Source organism: Odontomachus brunneus, unplaced genomic scaffold, assembly GCF_010583005.1.
Source record: "Odontomachus brunneus isolate Ranch 3 - 2012 unplaced genomic scaffold, Obru_v1 Obru_scaffold_088, whole genome shotgun sequence".
Lineage (NCBI taxonomy): Eukaryota > Metazoa > Arthropoda > Insecta > Hymenoptera > Formicidae > Odontomachus > Odontomachus brunneus.
The window spans coordinates 717,176-738,757 of record NW_022639538.1 but is presented as its reverse complement, the minus strand read 5'-3'; the positions used below and the strand labels follow the sequence as shown (position 1 = coordinate 738,757).

The 21,582-nt window shown below is 46.4% G+C and overlaps 1 protein-coding gene across 9 annotated transcripts in view; it reads right to left on the bottom strand.

Moving 5' to 3' along the window:
• The window catches only part of LOC116848044 (protein outspread), a 255,072-nt gene that overhangs the window by 6,295 nt on the left and 227,195 nt on the right, over nt 1–21,582 (bottom strand). For 6 of the 9 annotated variants that reach the window (XR_004378891.1, XR_004378892.1, XM_032823772.1 and 3 more), the window contains 12 exons: nt 19,918–20,106; nt 14,147–14,219; nt 12,552–13,181; nt 8,124–8,296; nt 7,732–7,872; nt 7,478–7,639; nt 6,634–6,809; nt 5,379–6,334; nt 4,931–5,087; nt 2,026–4,860; nt 1,408–1,699; nt 140–614 (listed from right to left, as the gene is read on the bottom strand). Coding sequence is in view for 7 of the 9 variants with exons in the window: in XM_032823772.1 (XP_032679663.1) it covers nt 140–614; nt 1,408–1,699; nt 2,026–4,860; nt 4,931–5,087; nt 5,379–6,334; nt 6,634–6,809; nt 7,478–7,639; nt 7,732–7,872; nt 8,124–8,296; nt 12,552–13,181; nt 14,147–14,219; nt 19,918–20,106 (6,259 nt within the window). In the remaining 2 variants the exon portion in view is untranslated. The remainder of the gene's footprint in view (nt 1–139; nt 615–1,407; nt 1,700–2,025; nt 4,861–4,930; nt 5,088–5,378; nt 6,335–6,633; nt 6,810–7,477; nt 7,640–7,731; nt 7,873–8,123; nt 8,297–12,551; nt 13,182–14,146; nt 14,220–19,917; nt 20,107–21,582) is intronic. The other 3 variants (XM_032823776.1, XM_032823778.1, XM_032823777.1) reach the window with 2 other exon arrangements.

Below are 21,582 nucleotides of genomic sequence, written 5' to 3'. Positions count from 1 at the left end.
CTCTCTCTCTCTCTCTCTCTCTCTCTCTCTCTCTCTCTCGCTCGCTCTCGTTCTCACTCCCACATACACCCACACACACGCTCTATCTCTCTTTCTCTCTCACACACACATACACACTCCGTTCACCTCTCTTCTGTACCTTGATACTGATGAGGCAGTCCGCTCCTCGGTCTCAAGCTGTCCCACAACGGCGAGCCCAGGCCGTTACGCTCCTGACCCTTTTGCTCTAAGCTCGCCGAGTCTTTCCCGTCGTGCGACGGCGCGCCGGAGCTACTGCCCGATCTAGCCAGACTACTCGTGTACGGCAAGGAGACGGACTTAACGCGCTCGAGCTTGTACGAGAATGCGCTTGGCCGGTTCGTCTGAGAGAGCGATCGTTTTTGCAACGCGCCGGACATGGAGGAGCCCTTCGAACTTCGCTCGCTTGTTATTCTCTGTTCGCTGCTGCCGCCGCCGCCGTCGCCGCCGTCACCGCCGACGACGACGACGCTGCTCGTCCGAGCGGCCGGCGACTCTTGGTTACTCCTGACGCGCTGCGGCGAATAGGCCGGCGAGTAGTCTAGCGACGGGGCTTTCGACAGCACACCGGCCGATTCACGAGGGGTGTCCCCATGCTGTTAGTGAGAAATATCGAAAATATGCGTCAATGCGGCTGATGGTGCGGGCGGTGATGGGCTGGAGACGTGTCGAATCGCTTGACGAACCGCGAGTCTCGTCTCGGATGTTGCTCAAAACCGGAAATTTTCCAAATTCTCAAAGATCTCTCTGGAATGTCTTGAGAGTCTCAAACGTATCGCGAGTTTCGAGGAAGTCTGGAAACTAGACTAGCTCGTTATCAGAACGTAGACACTCGAGACTCTCAAGATATTTCAAACTTTCAGGATTTGTGCGAACTTTCTCGGTTTCGAAGAACATCTAAGGCGATTCAAGTGCTTGAATCGTTTGAATATTTCCAAAGCAAGAGATTCGAACGTTCATCATTAAGTGCGGGGCGAAGGGATGGTTAAACACTATATCAAGTCGCTGCTGTTCGCTGAGTTACAATTATGGTATTTGCGACAGCCGTGAACACGAGCGATCGGTTCACCGAGACGAACTGATATATGTACAGGTCGATGTAAAGTCCAAACGAGTAAATGCCAACGGCGATTACGGCGAACGGGGTGAAGGGAAGGAGGACAGTTAATAAAAAGCGCAGGGTCAAAATTCTTCTTACTCGAGCGACCAAGGTACTGAACCACGTCAATCGTCAGGACCTCGTCGTTGAAGCGCGACAACAAGCTCGCCAGGCGAAACACCATAATATGTAATTACGGCGGCAGTTAATCTCATTTTCAGCAATATACATATTTGTTAACCACATTTTCTACTTTGTTGCAACCTTGTCTGAACGACGGACACTCGTACCTTCAATTGTTGTTGCAGTCGATGTATCTCCTCCCGCGGTTCAGCGAGCTCGTTGTCTCGACCCCGTAGAATCTGTATCGTGTCGCTGATACTGCTGTCGTTCGTCTCCAGCACAAGATGCGCTCTCAGCTGTTTGTTTCTCGCATCCAGTTGCATGATGTGCTGCTGCGCCTGGGCGAGCTGCTTCGACAAGTTGCCTACCTTCTCTTCCAGCGCGGCGGACTCCACGCATTTGGACGAGTACTTCGCAGACAGAGAGAGAATTTCCTGCTTTATCTCCTCCATTTCTTCTCTGAAAGAAATGCAGCATACATTAATACGTAATATTTAAAAAATAATAATATAAGAAATTTTGATTTTTGATTTATTAATATATAAAGAAAGAAAAATATATAAATAAAAATACACATATATATATATATATATATATATATATATATATATATATATATATAAGGAGTGAATATATATAATAAAGCTAAAGTGAAAAATAGATATAATAAAGATAATACAAGAAATAAATATAATAAAAAGAATAGTGGCGATCAGTTATAATAATAAATATAATAATCAGTGGCAAACTCGCTAAACAAATCAAAAGCTTTGTATGTTACGCACTCGTGTTCTTTATGAAGCACTCCGATATCCTCGCGCGCTTGCATCTGTTTGATGAACTCCTGCTTGAACTTGGCGATCTCTTTCTGCACCTCGTGTTCATGTGCCTTTCTCATAGCATCCAACGCGGCCAGAGTTGCTTGCGTCTCCTCGGAGAGCGCCTGCTCCTTTTCTATCCTCAGGCTCTCCAGTTCTTGCCGATGTTTCTCTTCCATCTCAGCGATGATGCGTCTATGAGAATTCTCCATTGCCAACAGACCTTTCTCGCAAAGTGCGCGTAGCTGCTTGATCTCTTCTTTGTATCTTTTCCGGGTCTCCGCGTCGGTGTCTAACTCGGCACTTATTGATCGTTGATAAGCTGCCCTCAACTCGTTTACGTGAGCCGAATGCTCAGAGTCCATCGCGTTGAGACGGTGTTCCAATTTCCTGGCCCGCTCGCGCAAGCTGGCCGCTTCCAGTTCGTATTGGGACGTAAGGGATTGGCGTTGACTATCCAGCTCACCTTTGATGTCCATCAAATCCTTCTCCTGATTGCGCTTGAGCGTCTCCAGTTCCTGATTGTGCTCGGCAGTTATCCTCTGAATGGTTTCCTGTAGTTGATTGCACGTCTGACACGAGATGCTATTTATGTAGTCACTCAGCTTCCTTATTTGCTCTCGTAGGTGTAAGCACTTGTCGCACACGCTGGACCAATCTGTGATGCCGCCGGTCGACTTGGACCAAACGACACCATCGACATTTCCACCCACCGCCTTATCCCTCATACACTTGCTGAATCCGACCAAGTCCTCTTCCAAGTGGAACAATGATTGGCTGACGTTCTTCAGCTGCTCCTTCGATTCTCGTTTACCAGTGACTCTCTCTTCGCATTCCTTCGCCAACCGCTGGTAAAGGTAACTGTACTCCGCATCGATGATCGGATTGCTCTGAAAGTCGCATCCCTCATCCGTCAGACAAGCAAGCATGTCCTCGTTTCGAATAAGACTAGATACGAAAGTCTCCCCGGGGAATGTCGTGGCCGACTGTCGCGTGGTATCCTGAAGAAGTGCAATTCTGGAATCTATTAAAGCTTTGTGCGCGATCACGTCGGCGTAATCGGTTAATAGTTGCCGCGACTCATATTTGGCGTCGACCGTCAGCTTGTTCTTCTTCATAGCACGAAGACATTCCTCGTAAGCCTCCGAGAGCTCATGTACGGAGACCTCCATCTCTTGGCGCAGTCGTGTCTGTGCTGCATCCATCCATGACTCCATCCTGACGTGGTCCGCACTATCGAAGCTGAGACAAGTATCGACGATCGACGTCACGTTCTGCTCGTACAGCTGACCGTAACGCATGATCACGTGCGACACCTCGGCTTGTACGAGCTCTTTGCTCACCGTCTCTTGAGCCAAGGCCCAAGCCTCGCGAATACGTCTGTCTTCGAGCAGCTTCTTGCTCGAACCGCTGATCTGCTTGCCGAGGTCCTCCTGTTCAGACAGACTCAGCGTCTCGGCGGCTAACACTTCCGCAAGCTGCCGTAATTTCGTGTCCTTATATTTCCGCATTATCTCGTTCACTTCCCGCTGCTTCTGCAGCAAAAAGTTGAGGCTCTCGCTACGAGCCGCGTTTATCTCCTTTGACGTGTCGGTTGCACCGGCGTGCCCTACCAATACTAACTTATTCGCTAACACCTTAGTAAGATACTGAATGTAATTCGTATTTTGGTATGTTTTGGGCTTAGTTCCGTGAATCTTACGCTTTAAGCTTGAGGCAAGCTGACTAGTTTCGACCAATTCACTGAGAACGGCGCTTCTGTCCGTGGTGCGGTTCAGTGCGCACTTGATCTGTCTGAGAATCACGGACTCGAAGGCCACTCTCTCGGCGACGAGCTTCATCTTCTCCCTCTCGTCCAGCCGACCCTCTTGCGCCAGCACCTGCCGTTTCTTCGTGAGTTCGCTCAGTTTGTCCTTAAGTGTAGTTTCTAGCCTAGATACCGCTACTCCTACTGACTCGGTGACTTGAGCGCTGGCTTGGTTCTTCTTACATTCTAAACACGAGTCCAGTATGTCGTTTACCTCGCGCAAACATTTTTCGGCTTTGTCCTCCGCTTGTGTCGAGCCGAGGCATTTTTCCAATCGTCGCTTCGACTTGGCGACTACTCGCTCGAGTTTCTTCAGCCTCGCCAATACCTCCAACGATATCTCAGAAGATCCGCTGACCTCACTGCATTCGCTGGAGTCCTTCTCCGCATCACTGGCCATGGTCTCGGCGACGTTCGCTACTTTTGTTTCCAAAGTGCTCAGTCTAATGAGCACTTTCATCGGTTCGGAACTCGTTGCGCTGTCTAATGATTTTCTGCGTAGTCTGGCTCGATCCAGGTTCTTACTCTCTCTCCTCTTCTCCTTCTTCGGGTTCGGACTCGACTCCTTCGAACTGCTGCCCGCAGAGACGGGAGCGCTGACGCTCTTGCCCCGTTCTATAGCGCAGATCTTGTTTTCCAGATCTAGCAATTTGTCCTCCACTTCCTGAGAGATCTGGAACGATTCTCTTCCTTTCAGGGAGAGCGACCTTCTCTTGTCTCTGGTTTCAGCTTTCGTCAGCTTCTGCTTCAGCGTCCTGACCTGCTTCTCGCTGGCGGCTAACTTGTTAGTCAAATCCTGAATCCTCGCTGCCATTAATTGGGCTTGCGCCTGATTGGTTTCATTAACGCTAGCCGCGTCTTGCTTGTGAGCGAAGATTTCCAACTCCAACACATCCTGCGTGGCGTGAGCTTCTCGTAGTTCCTTCCTCATAGCTCGAATCTCCATTACGGCTTTCTCGAAGCGGCTACGCAATTCGTCGTATTCCTCCATGACTCTGCAACGATAATATATGTAACCACCGATTGCAACAGAAGGCTATTGTGTTTCACAATGCGTAATTTTACCTTTCCTTGTCTAATGCAGTCAAATCCAAATCCAACTCGATGTTAGTCAAGTCGCTAAGCGAGTCGAAACTTCTCCCACGTTCTCTCGAAACGGACAGTCCATTCTTCTCCTCTAATTCCCTCACACGATTGTAAAGACGTTCGTTTTCCTCGATACCTAGTTTAAAAGAATGTACACTATTAACGATTGTATCTTAAAGTTAAAGTAAAAAACTAAAGTAAAATTAAATTTTACTCAACGTTGTACTCAAATTTTATTAAAATTTTACTGAAATAATTTCAATTAAATTTTATTTAATTTCATATTCAACAGAAACATAAAATTAAATTTTTCTCAACGTTGTTCTCAACATTGTTCTCAAATATATCATTGAGCTTTAGTTGAAATGATTCCAATTTTCAATTTTATTTAATTTCATACTTGCGTAGACGAAAAACGCGCACTCACCTTGCGAGAGTCTGTCGCTAAGAGTCGACATTTCCGCTTGCAAGTGTTCGACAGTTCTATGGCTCGACGTGAGTTCGTTCGTGAGCATTTCACATCTCTCCATCGTCTCCCGCAGGATAGCTTCCGTCTCCAGTAACTTGCACTCCAAGACCTCCTTTTCCCTGCTGTACACCTTCTTCATCTTCTCCAAGTCCTCTAAATCCTTGTTTCTCTGCTGTTCGGTTCTCTGTATTGTATTCAACAGCTCGTCCACCTGCTTCTCCCTGATAGACGCCTCCGCTTTTTGTTGTCTCAATCTGGCCAGCTCCTTCTCTGCGTTCGCGACATCCGTACGCGCCATGTTCAGCTGCGACTTCAGGCTCTCAATTTCGCTCTCTTGACGCTCGACAATGACTAGTAGCGTGCTCGGGTGAGACGGATTCTGATCCAGCTGATCGTGCAACAGCGACACTTGATTCTCCAAAAGCTCGACGATCAAGGGGCTGTCGTTGGCGCTCGAGAGACAGCTGTTACCCTGCAAGTGACCGTTGCTCTGCTCCTCATCCTCGCCAAGTTCGCAGCAAGCCATCATCAGATCCTCCGATCTCACGCTGTCCAGGGTGCTTCTCCTCGAACTGGGCGGCGAGCTACGGCTCCTCTTGTAGACCCGCGACCTGGAACTCGATCGAGATCTGGCCTTCACCCTGGACAACGCGGTTCTTGTTAGCGGCGGTGAAGGCGGCAGTTCGGACCATTCGTGATTCGCCGAGTCCGACCAGCCGGGACCCTTCAGAGTGATGGACCAATCTCCGTTTCTTACTAGCGGTGGAGACACCGGCATCTCTGACCAGTCGCCGGATTCTCTACGCCCACCCTCAGAAGCGGTCCTGTACTCCTCGTCCGAGGAAAACAACACCGATCTCGGTGTGATGGACGTCGAGGCCACAACGGAATCTCTCTCGCGGTCTGTGATGGACCTGAAACATAAGTCAAATACGGTTAAAAAGATTTATCTAACGACAATGCGATATTATATAGAGTCCATTAAAGCAACGATTGCTTCATGGTATTAATCTTTTACGCTCGCAAGTGACCACACAACATTCAATATCTCTTACAAAACTTGAAAAACGTCGCGCCCTTCGGATTTTATATCAGCTTTAAAACTAACAGCGCGCAGTCAGTTTAAATTTAGATTTAAAATTCGAAAAATGCCAACGCAACGAAATTTTTATTTTATACATAAGAGACTTAGTTCTCGTGAGACAATACTCACGCAGTAGGAGACTGCGGATTAGTCTCTTGCTGAGTGTCCGAGCATACGGCGAGGGAGTCTACGTTGTTGCCGTCAGGATCAGGTAGATTGGCTGCTCTTTTAATCGCTGACATCCAACTGGATCTGATGCCGGCGGTCACCGCGGAGAGCACCGTGCTACCCCGGTCATCCCAAGCCTATGGTTGTGAGTAGCCAAACGTAAGTGCGCGTCACATGAGCTAAAGGCCACGACATGGCCACGAAATATCATGCCACTGCACGCTTCAATTCATGCGAGGTACGCGATCTGCGCTGCCCGCTGGCAATCAATAGCATGAATGAGAAGCTCTGCGAAGCCGACTTATTCTACCGTGAAATTGAGTCAGTATTTTCTCCCGACCGCTCCCACTCTAAACGCGGAAGCTAATCCTGGTCGTTCAATAGGACCTTGAGCCCTTCGGAGAGCCCTTCCAGCGAGAGTTATTTCGTGAGCAATAATCACATTTCATCCTTGCATTGTTTTTAAAATTAAAGCTAACGAAAAAACTCAGTGTTCTAGTCTAGTTCTTTAAATATTAAGAAATTATATATATATATATATATATATATCGAAGCTTTCGAAGAATAAAACTTAAACTATATTTCTCTCAGAAAGATCAAAGATGACAAAGTATATCTCCGATTTTCTCAACTTTACGATGAGTCACGCTTCGAGTTCTCGAAATAATGGATAAGTGGCATTAAATCCTTCAACTGAAGATAAAATTACACGTTCGGCGTCGCGTTATTAGTAGTCGATTATTTTACACGCGACTGTTTTCCGAGAAACGTAAAGATCTCCTTGTGAGAACATTATTAAACTTACGACAGTCTGGAATCCGTAATTCCTCGCGACCTGAAGCGGTGTGACCGCGGTGACGGTGTTCAAATCTATAACGCCGTCCATAATGCCCTTATCCTCCGCGCAGGGGTCCCTGTAGTACATCAATCCACAGCCTCTCAGAACAAACCAGTGCTTGTTCCATTCCTAGGCAGAAAAACGAATTTAGTTGAGCCTCGCCGGTTTCCTCTCTTCTCCTCCTCCGTTTCTCTCTCTGCGCTCTCGAACGCGAGACGCACCTTATTCAATCCTTGCTTCATCAGCCAGCCCTTCTTGATGTTCAGCAAGTCCTCTGCTGGCAGATCGACCCTTAACTCGGAAGTGGGCGAATACCTGATGCCGGAAATGTCCAGACCACAGCCATCGGGATCGCCTCTGATCTGCACGCGAGATTCGTGACATGATTATTTCTTCTTACCACTCCTATCATCCTTTTATCAGTCTTTTGAATTAACGCAGTTAGTTAAACTTCTTTATCTTTTATTACAAAGTCTCCGCTAAGCCAAATTAAATAATACCAATCAAACAATGCTTTTATTTTAGATAAACGCTTCTTCCAAACAACAACAAAAAGGAAATAACTATCCGTGTAATCGCTACAGAGATATTTTTTCATGTTTTTATCACGTACGAGCTTATCCTGATGGGCGGCATTCACCGCGTCCACGACATCTCTGGTCGGCTCCGAAGTCCTCGGCTTGATCCTCCTAGCTCGTGGTTGAGTCAATGAAGCCGCAATGTCCCGTAGCTTTCCTTCTCTTTCCCGCTCATGCTCCAAGAGTATCCTCCGACACGCATCATCGTCTGCACAATACATTTCTCTTCATCTCGGTGCGCTCGCCCGCCCACCCATTCACCCAACCCTTTTCCCTTTTTCTTCAGCAGAAATATCGAGGTTAATACAATTGTTCAATTTTCAATATTGCGTGTCTTTGTGTGTATACAAGTCTCAAATTATATTCAAGCAAATCTCAAACTAGCTAAGTGAAAGTGCTGTTTTTTATCTATTTAAACTTATTTGATTATCGAAAATCCAATTCGACCTTTTTCCCTAATTGTTCTAATTCCACACTTTAATTTCTTTAATTATAATTTAAAAATCATCGTATCGCCTCGATATTTTCGCTAAGAAAAATTAATACTTAAAATTAATAGGATTATTCCAAATTGACAGTTTTTTACGTATTCAATTTTTAACATTGCGCACTTCTGTAATCAAGCTTCAAATTAAAATCATACTCAAGCAAATCTCAAATTAACCGAAGAACACACTTTTGATACTTAATTACGAAAAATCCAGTCTATTCTTCCCCTTTAATTGTGTCAGTTTTACTTAGTCTTATTAGTGCCTCAATATTTTCATTGAGAAAAATGAATATTTCAAATTGTTTAGATTACTCCAAAATGGTCAAAGAATCCGTCGTTAAAGTATAAAACGTTAGAAGTGAATCATCCTATATATTCGACACGCAATCAACGCGTTAACCGTCCTGTATACCTCTGGATGAGGAACTATTTCCTGGTTGCGCCATTTATCTTCAAAACGAACTACGCCTATCTTCCTAATTCTAATCGGCCCGCGAATAGGATAGCCAAGCCAGCTTATGAATTATAATCATGGCACTCGAATCCATAGAGAGAAAGAGAGAGAGAGAGAGAGAGAGAGAGAGAGAGAGACCCAGAAGACCGTCTCACGAACGGACAAAACCGTTAAACAGTCTTCCTACAGCGGGGCGTTCGTTGTTATCAAATATTCGTCTCGGTATCGCGGTCGGTGACTTAACTAATTAACTTCCTTTCCGCCCGAAGCGCCCAGGCACGCTTCGACGATGGCGCGGGCCAACGACTACTTAGCATTAATTAACTGCCGACTATTAATTAATAAACGGATCGCTGCCACGACTGGCAGCAACGACCACCTGAGAAGCGGCAGATTTCTTTCTCCTCCGAAAGATCTTCCTGTTCACGTGAGTCGTGTGCCAAAATCAAGCACGTCGTTGTTACACTAAAGATCCCATCAGTTTAAAAAATTCCTCGTCTCTCTCAAAAAAAATATAATAAGATCGATTAAAAGCTCAAGATGAAACCATAATTCAACTGGAAATTACAAATGTAAAAATAAAATGATATAGAAATAAAATTAATATAATATATTCAAAAAGGAATTCTTTTTTTACATATAATCGAGATATTAAAGAGGGCCAATGAGAGCTAATAAAATTAATAATTAAATTACAATGGAGTAAAATGTGACTCCATTGTAATTTAATCATTGATTTTAACAAAATACGTTGACCCTCGCAATTTACATACTGCGCTGGTTCTCACTGGCTTTTTTAATATTCTGAGAACAAAGTTATATTAAATAAGATTGGTAGAAAGGAAAAAGATCGAGTTATGCCTACAGATGTGGAATTTAATACAAAAAAGGATAAGTAAGTAACAACGTTGAATCGCACTAAAATGCGGTTCCGCGGGAAAACTGCCAGCGAATTGCTGCGTTCCTCTGAAATCTAACCACCTCTGAAATTCCATCTTGGGATTTTTCAACGCGCGAAAGGGCGTTAGAGCTGATCGGCGATGGGCGGCTGAAATCTCCGCGTGATCCCGACTCTCCGATAACACACGCGTTTCAATAAACCCGCGTTCGGTGTAAATCGTCAGACGGAGAAGGGGAGATCGCTCGGCGGACTTTGCGTGCCGCGAGATTTTTCGCGAGGCGATTTCTAAAGTACCCCGTCGTTCGTCCGGCATCGATCTAAATGAAATCTACGGATCGGGCGCGGCGCGGCCGCCGATTTTCCTCGAGATTGCGCGCACGCAATTACGCAACATGAACAGGAGGCGGCGATACCGTGCGGAACCTCGCGGCACAAAAATCGCGCGGCGGTGGGAATCCGCCGTTCTGAAAGTCGCGCGAATCCGGGTGAATAGAATATCTTCTGACTGAGCCAGGAGAATTTCAAAAGAACGCGAAGGAAAAGGTTAATATTACTGAGGGAGAAAAAGAAGTATCTAAAAAGTAAACAATATTTATCCGGTGGATACTAACGACACATTATAGCTCAAATCTAAAATCTTCCACTTAAATAAAGTGAACAATTGCTGTCATGAAAAGCTCAAACTCTAAGAAAATGTACATTTTCTCATTTCAAAAATATTCACATCGAGAAAGAAAATACTTGAAGATCTATTTGTGGGATGAAATTGTATTTCGCAGAAATGAATTTTACACGCATAAATTCTCAAGTATTTTTCTTTCAGTGTGGTATAAATACGATATTAATGCCTACCGTGAATAAATACGTTTTCCTCTTTTTTTCTCTCAGTGTACTCGGAGAAAATCGGGATACAAGGATCGACTCGACGTGATGATAAGACCGGCTGTTAATTAGCGCACCGCGTACGTCTGAGAACTCGTCGGCATGTACGTTACGCTCCAACGAGCAATTTCATTTTTCCCGTGGTTGATTAATCATTTATTCGCAAATCCACCTCTGTATCGGCCATTAAGATTTCTCGCGATTGCAGATCTAAAAGATTAATCATGAAACAGACTGGATTTTTGGACGACCACCTTTTCTCAGTCGGAAATCTCGACTTTCCATCGTCTTCCTCAAGCAGCACGAAGATGCATTCGTCGTTGCACTCGTAGTCTTCTGAGAGGGCGGGAGAGAAAGAGGTACTCTGGGAATTTTATTAATATAGCTTTCTACGCGAGAGTATATCTCTTCGGCTAATATTATCACGCTAACTGCTACGTGTGCGATATCAATTATATCGAATAAAAATAGGTCAGCTCCGACTTAATGCGTCAGCCGTTTCTTCCGCGGACTGCAAATCATCGTCAATGAGAATGTAAAACGCAAACTGCGTGGCGGCGTTGACCCAGTTTCCCCCCGCGGTACACATCTAAACTAGTTTCATCCGTCCGTCTTGTAAGAATGAAGAAAAGAATAAAAAAAGAAGAAGAAGCTTTCGACGCAGATCCGCCGCTTCGAGAGTCGTATCCCCCGGATGCACTTTCGCACGTATTTTGCCGAGACGCGGAAGTGAAATTGTACTCCTCGTAAATTCGTTTTCCCCGCTATCAATTACCCGCGGCCCGATTTCGACGTAATCTCAACTGACGCGAGTCAGTCCTAATGAAGCGATCTGCATCGCGCGATCTCTCCCTGTCGTTAGTTCCTTAATCGCGTTATAGCATCTTCATCGAACGCTCGTGTTGTTACGAGGCAGAAGATCATCGAGTTATCGCGAGGTAACTCCGTGGTGAAAACTCAGCGCGAATTAAATCACAGCAAAAAACAGCATCGCGTTCGAAAGTTGGAGATCGTCTATCATATTCCGGATCCGCAGGAAATCCGGAAATCGCCCAGCTCTGCGTTACAAATAGCCGATTGAAGATTTTCAAAGATGTTCAGAGACAGAGAGGGATGTGAAGAGATAACGAGTAACATTTTATCCTCCGTGTAACATGAGAAAAAACGTAGCTTGACGGAATTTTAATAGGGAATAATTAATTGAAAATTAAGGCTGCTGAATGAACAAAGTTAAAGACAATTAAGGACAGTTAAAGCCTATGACAGCTAAACGCTACTTAATATTATTATTATGCATAATATTAATTCTTTAGCATAATATTAATATTATGCTAAAGAAAGAATGTGCTTTTACTGTAGTTGCACAATATAAAAGTGATACGATTATTTCCGCGGTACTGCAGTAATGATATAATTATGATTATAGTAAGAATGATGCAATTATTACTGCAATCACTGCAAAAATTATATAAGAGATTCTCCAATATGCAATTCTTATAGTAGCACCTTGAAGCAATTACGTAACTGCAATGCAAATATTATTCAGCATCTGTCCCTCACAGACCTTAATTGTACTCAACTTCAATTCAAAAGTATCGACAGACGCACACGCATGCACGCACCCATACTACACACACACACAGACCGCACGACGCAGTCAGGACACACACGACGACCTCATCGGCCCCGTGGCGCGGAAGTCAACAGGGAGAAATTGTGTCTCATTGAATACCGACCTAGTTTCTCGCCGGAGGCTGCGCTGGCGTCGCCGATGATGCCGCTCGTCCGCTCCCCCTGCTGATTCATCCTGCGCCTGGCCTTGTCCTCAGCGCGCAGCTTGTCCCGGGTCGGCGGTGACGCGCTACTGGCAGGTTGGTCCCGGTAGCCCAGCCTGCCGTCGTTAGGGATCATGGGCGGCTTTTCGCTCAGCGACCCGACGCTGCTGAGGACAACGCCCGACGGAGTGGCGCTCGTCGCCGTCGAGACGGTCGTCGTGGTCGTCGAGTAGACCGCGCTGCAGACGCCGCCGTTCATCGACGACGACGACGTCGTTGTCGTCGTCGTCGTTGTCGTCGACGTCGACACGCCGGTCGTCAGGTAGCTGCCAGTCGAGCCATTCTCGAGCGGCGCGCCGCCGCTCAGCAAAGGCGGCAGGTTGTTCCTCAGCTCGGCGGCGTTCTGCCCGTTCGCCAACGCGTTGCTGTTGGCGGCCGTGACGACGCTGGTCGTCACCAGCGAGGGCGTCGACGAGAACACGGACGAGCACAACTCCGACGGCCCGCTGCCGCTCTCGGGGATCCATGCGCTGCCGCGTGGCTCCGAACGGCAGCTGTTGAAGCGCGGCCGCGGCGGATTCGGCGTGTTACCTGCCGGACGATGTGAAATTTCGTATTTTTTTTTGCGAATCTCTCGTGTCCGCGAATCGGACTGTGAAATCGTATGGGTCGAGCGAACGAAGCGGAGGAAAGTTGAATTCGCAAAAAGCCGCGGTGTCAATTTGAACGACCTTCTTCTGGTTCAGTCGGTCGGAAGGTTTCGCTTGACTTTGAACCCGTCATCGGAGTAATGATTATTTACGTAATAGAAAAAGAGAAGAACTATTTACGCCAACGATCTTTCAAACACCCATCGACCAAATAATCACCGTCGTTAGCTATAATTCCGTGGTGAAATACGTGCATGTTTATATATTGCAGAAAGTAGGCAGTAAACAGATGCGAACTGAACGTTTTGACTGGCTGAACGCAAGGCTTCTCATTATTTCACGTTGCGGCGCGCAACTCCAGTTCTAACCGCGGTAATTCCCGTCGAAAACTGCGGTCTGAATAATTGAAACGAGGCGTAATTAGCCAATTAGGGAAGGAGGACGTCGATCTCGGGACGCGGGATAACGAGGCGACAGTGCGAGAGCGAATGTAATAATAATCGCGCGCGCCGCGAGGAAGATATGCCCCTGGCTGATTATTCGCGCCGCTTATCTTCCTATTATTTACGCTCGTATCCCTGTCGCGCTCGTATCCCACGCGATATTTACCACACGGCGGGGCTAAACTGTTGCGACGGTGTTGTTACGCACACATACACACACGTACCACCTTTCTTTCCGTCTCATTCTCGTTGCATCAAATTGCTCGCGTAAAGAGCCCGTCGTCCGTCTCTCGCGCGCGATCACGCATTTTCCCGAGGAACTGCGTGAAACGGCCGCGCGAGTGAGAGACACGGTAATTACGTCGTCATTAACTACCGGCGCGTGGAAATACCGGCCGAGCGCGGCACGACGAGCGGCGCGTATTACTGTGAAATTTGCATAACACGCCGACGCGGCACTTACTTCGAATCGTCGGCGTAACCTGCAGAATTGTCGTCTGTCCGCCGGGAAAGGTTGCGTTTCGCTTGTGCCGACCCTGAAAAACCACCAAAGCACACCGTCATGAAGAAAAGATCATTGAGAGAGAATAAGAGAGAGGGATTACGTCGGTGAGGAGGACATTTTTACGGATGCACATTTATCATCACACTCCGTAGCGTCGCTAACATTTCTTTCGCCGTGTTAAAGCGAAGTTAACGCGCTCGCTCTCGCGAACGGCCGCATAACCGGCTAATCGATCGTGACACGCTACGTGCGATCCCGCGGATAATCGCGGCTGATGCTTATTATCCGCGGCCCCAATCGTGAGAACAGCGCGATCCGCGAGCCGCGAACGTGAAACCTACGGACAAATAATGAACGAGTGTATCTCCGACGAGGATACACCGTCGAGCTTACAATTTCAGCCGTAACTGACATCTCGTCTTCTCCTCGTTTGTTTTCCGCGTTTGGACCGCGTCTTCCTTGGTTTCCTAAACATTTCAGTTCACTTCTTCAGAGAACAGAGCGAAACTTCCAGATCGCCCTGCTGAAAGTTTTAGGTCGTCTCGCTCCTTGAAGAAGTGAACTGAAATGTTCACGAGACGTCGAAATCAAATACAAGGGAGACGCGGTTCAAACCCGGAAAACAAGTCAAATATCGGACAATACTGCGAAAGCCTAAAATCCATCTCGTCCTCTTATTTATCAAACGCTCTTTTAACGATTTAGATGTCGAATGAAAAAAAAAGGTTAATTTCTAACTAAAATTATAGTCATTTTTCTGGCGCTAAGAAAGAGAAAGAGAGAGAGTAAGATACTCATAAGGGGCATGACCTTTACAAATCTTTACAAATCAACTAGTAAAGTTTCTGGAAAATTTACGTACACTTGCCTATCTCAATATAGCTGCAAATACCAAACACTGTTTTCCATTGTATGTTGCAAGTTTTTCGCAACATTCGCGAGCCTGTATGAGCAAATTATTGTCCAACGAAGAAATGCGAGATCTAACCGGCAAATTGAAAGTACAATTGAAAGGTAGGTACAAACGCGAAATGCCGACGCGACTGAAATGACGTTATCGAGGCGCGTGAAACGCGGTATTGCTGAGGAGACGTTCATTAATGCACGCGCGGTCTCGCCTTCTCGGCTCGGAACGAAAGTATTCGCGAATCTTGATTTACGTGTAAGATGTCTGAATTGATCCGAGTTCCTTCACTCAGACAGCATGGCGATTCGAAGGACGACGACGGGGGAGAGTGCGCGGCCGGGAGATGGATAATTGCTGAAAAATGTGGAAAATAACGCGCGGGAGTAGCGTTTCCCCTCACCGGGCTTGAAATGTCGCGCCACGTATGCCATCGCCTTGGCCCCATAACGTAATCGTTCGTTTACACCAGCAGCAGGTCCGCGACAACCGAGCAGCCGCTCCGGCCGATCGATCATTGACTTGCGTAACGGAATCGACGTGCACGTCGAATGCCGCGGCGTGGCGTGGAGGCAGGCGCGAAGCTTGCCGTTTACCTGCGAACAATGCTGTCCCAGGCTATCCCGGACGATTCGCGAGGACGATTGATCGATCGGCATAGCCGTGAGCGCGCGACGCGGAGAGCGCGCGGAAAACACTCCATTCTGTGTTCCGAGGAGATAATTATCGAGGCGTTGCGAGATGCTTCGGATGCGCGGCTACGTACATATATATGTACACACATATATATATATATATATATATATATATATATATATATATATAATGTAATATATATATTGTGTACGACCCGCGGAGAATGCTTTTTGTTCGAGGATTACAGTTGTACGGCAGCCTCGATGCCGCACGAGGCACGTCGTAACGCGCCAAGTAATTTACGACACGTTGTTACCCCCGCGGGATGAGATTTGCATGTTTCGCAATATTTCCCGGCGACTTCCTCGAGAGAGGACGACGTCCCTCCTCTGTCGTCGTGATTTCGTCGACTAATAAATCGGATAAATTAGTCAGTGTGTTGCGAGAGAGCACGCAGGCAGTGAGATACGAGGTGTATCTCTTTCAATCTCTTGGAGTGAAATTCCACTCAAAAAATACGTAGGATTAATGGCGTTATTATACATAGTTGAAGTGCTTTGTGGCTTCTAATAGATCCTGTCTGGGGAATAGAATCGGTCAAGTATGGCCTTAAGAAACGGCGCGAGACCCACTTTTGGGAAACAGAGTCTTTGAACCCCGTACGCTCCCGACGATGATCGTGCGGCGCGCCGCGATGTGATACTCGTGTTTTACGCTGTAAGAAGTACGAAATGAAGCGGTATTTCCGTTTGCCGATCGATCATTTCTTACGTAACTCGCGCACGGTCGGACGTGCAATTCGCCGTTGTTACAATGTTACGAGCAGTGTAGCGAATGACAGCTCCGCGAGCGGCTCAATTTACGGCGGCTTGATTGATTGGAGGGCTTGCGAACGAACACCTCCGCTCGCGATACGGTAGACAATCGAGAAAGGCTAGACGTAATCACGCATTTACGATGGGTGGAGGCCATCGGCGCGGAGGCCACAGGCCAGGCCCGAATTTCTTCTCGGCTCACGATCGCCGATTTGTACGCGTTGCGCAAGTGCACACTTGCGAAAACGTGCGCTCGAACGTCGATGTGTTCGTGACACTTAAACAAATACCATCATGCACGATAATTATCAGGGGCTTGCCAAACAAGTTTGTCGGATTTTTTATTATATTGATTTTATTCGTTGCGCTAAATTGGTGTATTGGTTTTATTCGTTACGCTAAATTGGTATTGATTGTGTATCGTCTTACATCACATCGTATCATACTGTATTCATCAGTGTATACACGGAAAAGAAAGTTTTGGTTTAACCAATTTCTCGTGAAATACGAACGGAACAAAAAGTTCCGGTTGAAGTTAGCAGCATTCTATTTAACCAAGAGCTATATTAATAGTCATTACCTGAAATTTGTCTCATGTGAGATACTCAGATTTTTATTCAGAGTTAAATCCAAGTTGCTTATGTTAAATTATGATGTGCATGTGATACTTCCATCTATAATCGTAATTCAACTGAAAAACTCTCATCTAGCTCTGAATTAAAATCTGAGTATCTTAATTGAGACGAGTTTCAAGTGATAACTATTAATATAGACGCAAATTTCCCAAATCAAAATTAAGCACAATCAAGTTAAGAAATCTTGTCAACTTGAACAGTGTTGAGTATTCGTAATTTTTATCTGCTAATTTCTGCCATGCGATCATCTGACTGCTTGTGTGCGAAATGACTCATTCTTTGAGTCAATGAGATCATCGATTACCCAATGCAATCTCATAAATTTCACGAACGACGTGAAGCCAAAACATTGACGTATCTGCCACAATAACCATACTCGCGTCGGCTCATGTCCACCCCGTCTAATGGTTCTTCCATTGATTTCCAGATTCCGCAATCCTACGTGATATTTAACGCGACGTCAAAGAGCGTTGCACATAAGTGGAGACAAATAATAGAGTCACCGGCAGCGGCACCGCCAAGTGGCTGCGTGAAGCGATCATTCTCACGTCCGAGCCGAGTTCTTTAGCGATCGCGTAGCGCCAAGTGAAACGGTGCAGTCTCCATTTGTCACCGACCGCTTTCCGTCGTCGTCGTCACCGTCGTCGTCATCGTCGTCGTCGGAGGCTGAATAATAGTTCTCTTTTTGCGAGACGCCCCGGCGTCAAGCGACGGGTGAAAAGAGAAAACGGGGCCCCTTTAGAGATCGCGAAAAGACGAATGAATCGCAGGAAGGAGCCAATCGACTCCACGGACAAGCCCGATGCAGTCTCGTGACAACTCGCGCACTACTGGCGTTATTGTCGACGTAATGAGCGGCCGGGACGACGACGGGTGGCGGGTACGCGGCGATTATGCGAGGCAACGTCGGCAGTTTCACTGTCGCTTACGCGAGCGCTTTTTTCTTCCTCCTCCTCTCCCTCATTTTTCTTTCTTCCCTTTTCTTTTCTTTTTTTTTATTCATGGACCTTTCAGGCACCGCGACGGGCAACAGTCACACTCAATAACCGCTTCATCACGCGAAAGCGCCGCTCGAGCCCGTTTATGAACTCGACGCACTTTTACGTCGCGCTCTGTCCCACATCGCCGCTAATCCTGTTACGTGTACAATAGCGTCCTTCATGCACCGGGCGACAACAAAGGTGGCTTTGCGACCGGCCTCCTCCTTCTCTTGCTCCTCCTCCTCGTCGTCGCCGTCGTCGTCGTCGTCGTCGGGGTAAAGTGGCGCCAGATCGGCGATTGACTCCGTTAAATTGAGATAAATTAATCGAGTAACACGGGAGTGTTTCATTTCTTTTTTCACGGAGACTCTCCTTCGCGACGTCGGCCCTGTCGGCAGGAAAGAATCGAAGCCAAGCTGAGCCGACGTCGATGAAATCAACCTGGATACCGCCGATTCGTTCTAAATACCGCCACCGACAATTAATGCCTGCGATTACTCATAGGTATAACTCATCGTCTCGGAATATCGCGCGAAGACGCGACGCCGAGAGGCGGAATCATCCTTGCGCGCGTAACGAGCACGACGTTGTACAGGAGAGGATGATGCACGGACTTAACGATTACGCGCGCGCGTGAAAGAGAGAGAGAAAGAGAGAGAGAGAGAGAGAGAGAGAGGGAGGAAGGGGAAATGCGGTAAGGGGAGAGGGAGAGAAGGAGCACCCGCAGCAATCGCACAGACGATGGCTGCGTTTCTGCCATTTGCGTGACTCCGCTCTCGCGCAACGCTCAAACGTACGGGAGACGTAATACGGTACCGATACGCCCCAAGACGTATCCTCACCGTAATCGACAGAAAATTAAATTCTCTAATGATACACGTAAGAGACGCCATTCTATATCACGAGTGTGCATTATACGCGCGTCGACGCGCCGGTTTCCTCTCCACCGGCCGACGGAGTCATTTTCTCCAGTCGATACTCTACCCTCGTAATTCGACGCGCGAAATTAGATTGCGCCTCTAACATCGTAACGGTACCCTCCTCCCTTTGCGCACTTTAGTTACACTTAAAAACGAATTTAATATTTGGTTTCTGCTCTGGCGTCTCGACACTTAAGCCTGATCTACAATATGTTCTTTGCATTCTGTTTCTGATTTTCTATCTTTTTCTGACTTAAAGCTTAAAGTTTAAGTAAGTCAGAAAGAGATAAAGAGAAAGAAGCAGAGCATATTGTAGATCAGACTTTATATCCTCGTGTATGAATAACCAAAAACAAATTGCAAATGTTCCTTTCAGAATACAGATAGGACAAAACGCCGAATTATTAACGTTCTGCTTAGAGGCTCATGTTAATTGAAACTTGCTCGCGTGAAATACTCAGATCTGAATTTAGGTTCGTATTGATAGTTGTTTACCCGTTACCCAACTCTAACTGTTACAGTTCGATCTGAGTTTTAGTTGAATCGCATAATACGTGACATTGTAGTCTGTTTTCATGACTCTGTATCAATTGTTACGTAAGACTTTTTTCAAGAGAGATTTTCAGATTTGAGTTTGACGAGAGTCTTTCAGTTGAACCACAATTACAGATATATAAATGTCACATATATTATCAGTTTCTTCTAGCGTGTAATGACCGAAAGGGATGTCAATAATTGACTGTTTTATTCTTTCTGCTTTCTATTCTCGAATGACGAATAAAACGCAGGAGCGAGAGACACCGTGCGTGACGAATGGACAAAAATCCGGGACGACTCACCTTGTTGCGCGAGTACACCTGGAGAACATCCGTCCACCACCTGGTCTCTTCTCGACACGTCCCTTTGACGAAGGTCACACCCTCCGGCGAGGTCACGGCGAGGCTGTAAGGATGTCCAGTGACGTCCTCGGCGGCGGCCACCTCCAGGACGCGGGTCATATCGATCCTCGCCTGAGGCACCGTCTCGGGCTGCAAAGATAAGAGGGAGGCGTCTGATTATAAGAGAGCTGACGCGACTGCGGACACACACACACACGCGCGCGCGCACACACGCCACCGTAGAAGAGACGCTCTACTTTTACGCGAAATTACATCGAGCCAGCCGACGTAATCGGCCGTCGGAGATTAAATACGCGTTCGCTAATCACGCGTTCTCACGCGCACCACGAAAACAAACGCGAGGGCGAAGAAGCGCGGGGCATAATAATAACGAGACGCCCGACGACGCATCGCGGGCGATCCAGTGCGTGTGAGAATACGCACAGATGCGCGTAGAAAAAAGTGTTTGAGGCTGTAATTGCATAGTGAAATAATTGCAGTCGGGAAAGCCATTTTTGTAGTAAGTGCTACTATAGAGTTAGCGATAACAACCTACTCATTTGCATATCGCTACGTCTTTGCTACTTCTTTGTTAGAAAAACCAAGAAATATGGCTGGCGCGGAGGATCACCGTAATTTCAACGAGATCCAGTCATTTCTTTCTCTCAGTGCAGCGGTGATCAACTACTGTCCGTCGTCATTAATCCTTCTGAATTTGTCGAAATTTCCTTGGAAAATTCGGAAAATTTCGCAGCGGTGCACCACGGCTTTTAAAAAAATTGCAGAACTAGCTAATTCAAATTTGGACTTTAACTTCTTCAGTAGTGATTCAAAATGTATGCGATTCTCCCTAGGACGAGTATTTTTTAATAAACATCTCTAGGTTTCTTTCCTCTTTATTGCTATTTTCTCTGAAGAGTTTTGAGAAATGAAGTACAAAAAGATTTGATTTTGCTATGAATTAAAAAAATACAATAATTTGAGTAAACCAAAAGGAATTCAGCATTTCATTACGAAACTGTTTAGGACATATCAGTTAAGGGGGTTAAACGACAAAAAAAGGGGATTAAACGACAGAGAGAAAAGGGGCTTTTCGCATTCTATGAAATTTCAGGTGGAGTCGCTGTAACAGCCTCAAAGAGAGTAAAGAGTTAAATGCGTGCATTATTAACTCTGGCGTTAACACGCTCATGTGCTCGAATATACCGTGAATATACCGTGAATAATCGATTAAACCACTTGTCATAAGTTGTAATCATTGTTCTCTTGTTTATTTTACCTTTAACGCGATTTTCATGCGCAATCTTGAAGGAGTTCTTGAAAATAAATAAATTAAAATGCAACTGCACCAATACGTCCGGAAGGCGCTGGGTGTTACCGTCCGGGTTAATAAGAGTCTTCGAGAGCTCGATTAACGAGTAAGTTAATGCGCAACTGCCATGACGTAGACTGGCAGAACGGAATGACGAAACGCGAGCGTCGAGATCCGCGGTCGCAGCGCGACGCATTTTTATTGCGCTCGATATGTACTCCCGTCTTTTTTTCTTCTTCTCTTCTTCTTTTTCCTCTCTCTCACTCTCTCTCTCTCTCTCTCTCTCTCTCTCTCTCTCTCTCTCTCTCTCTCTC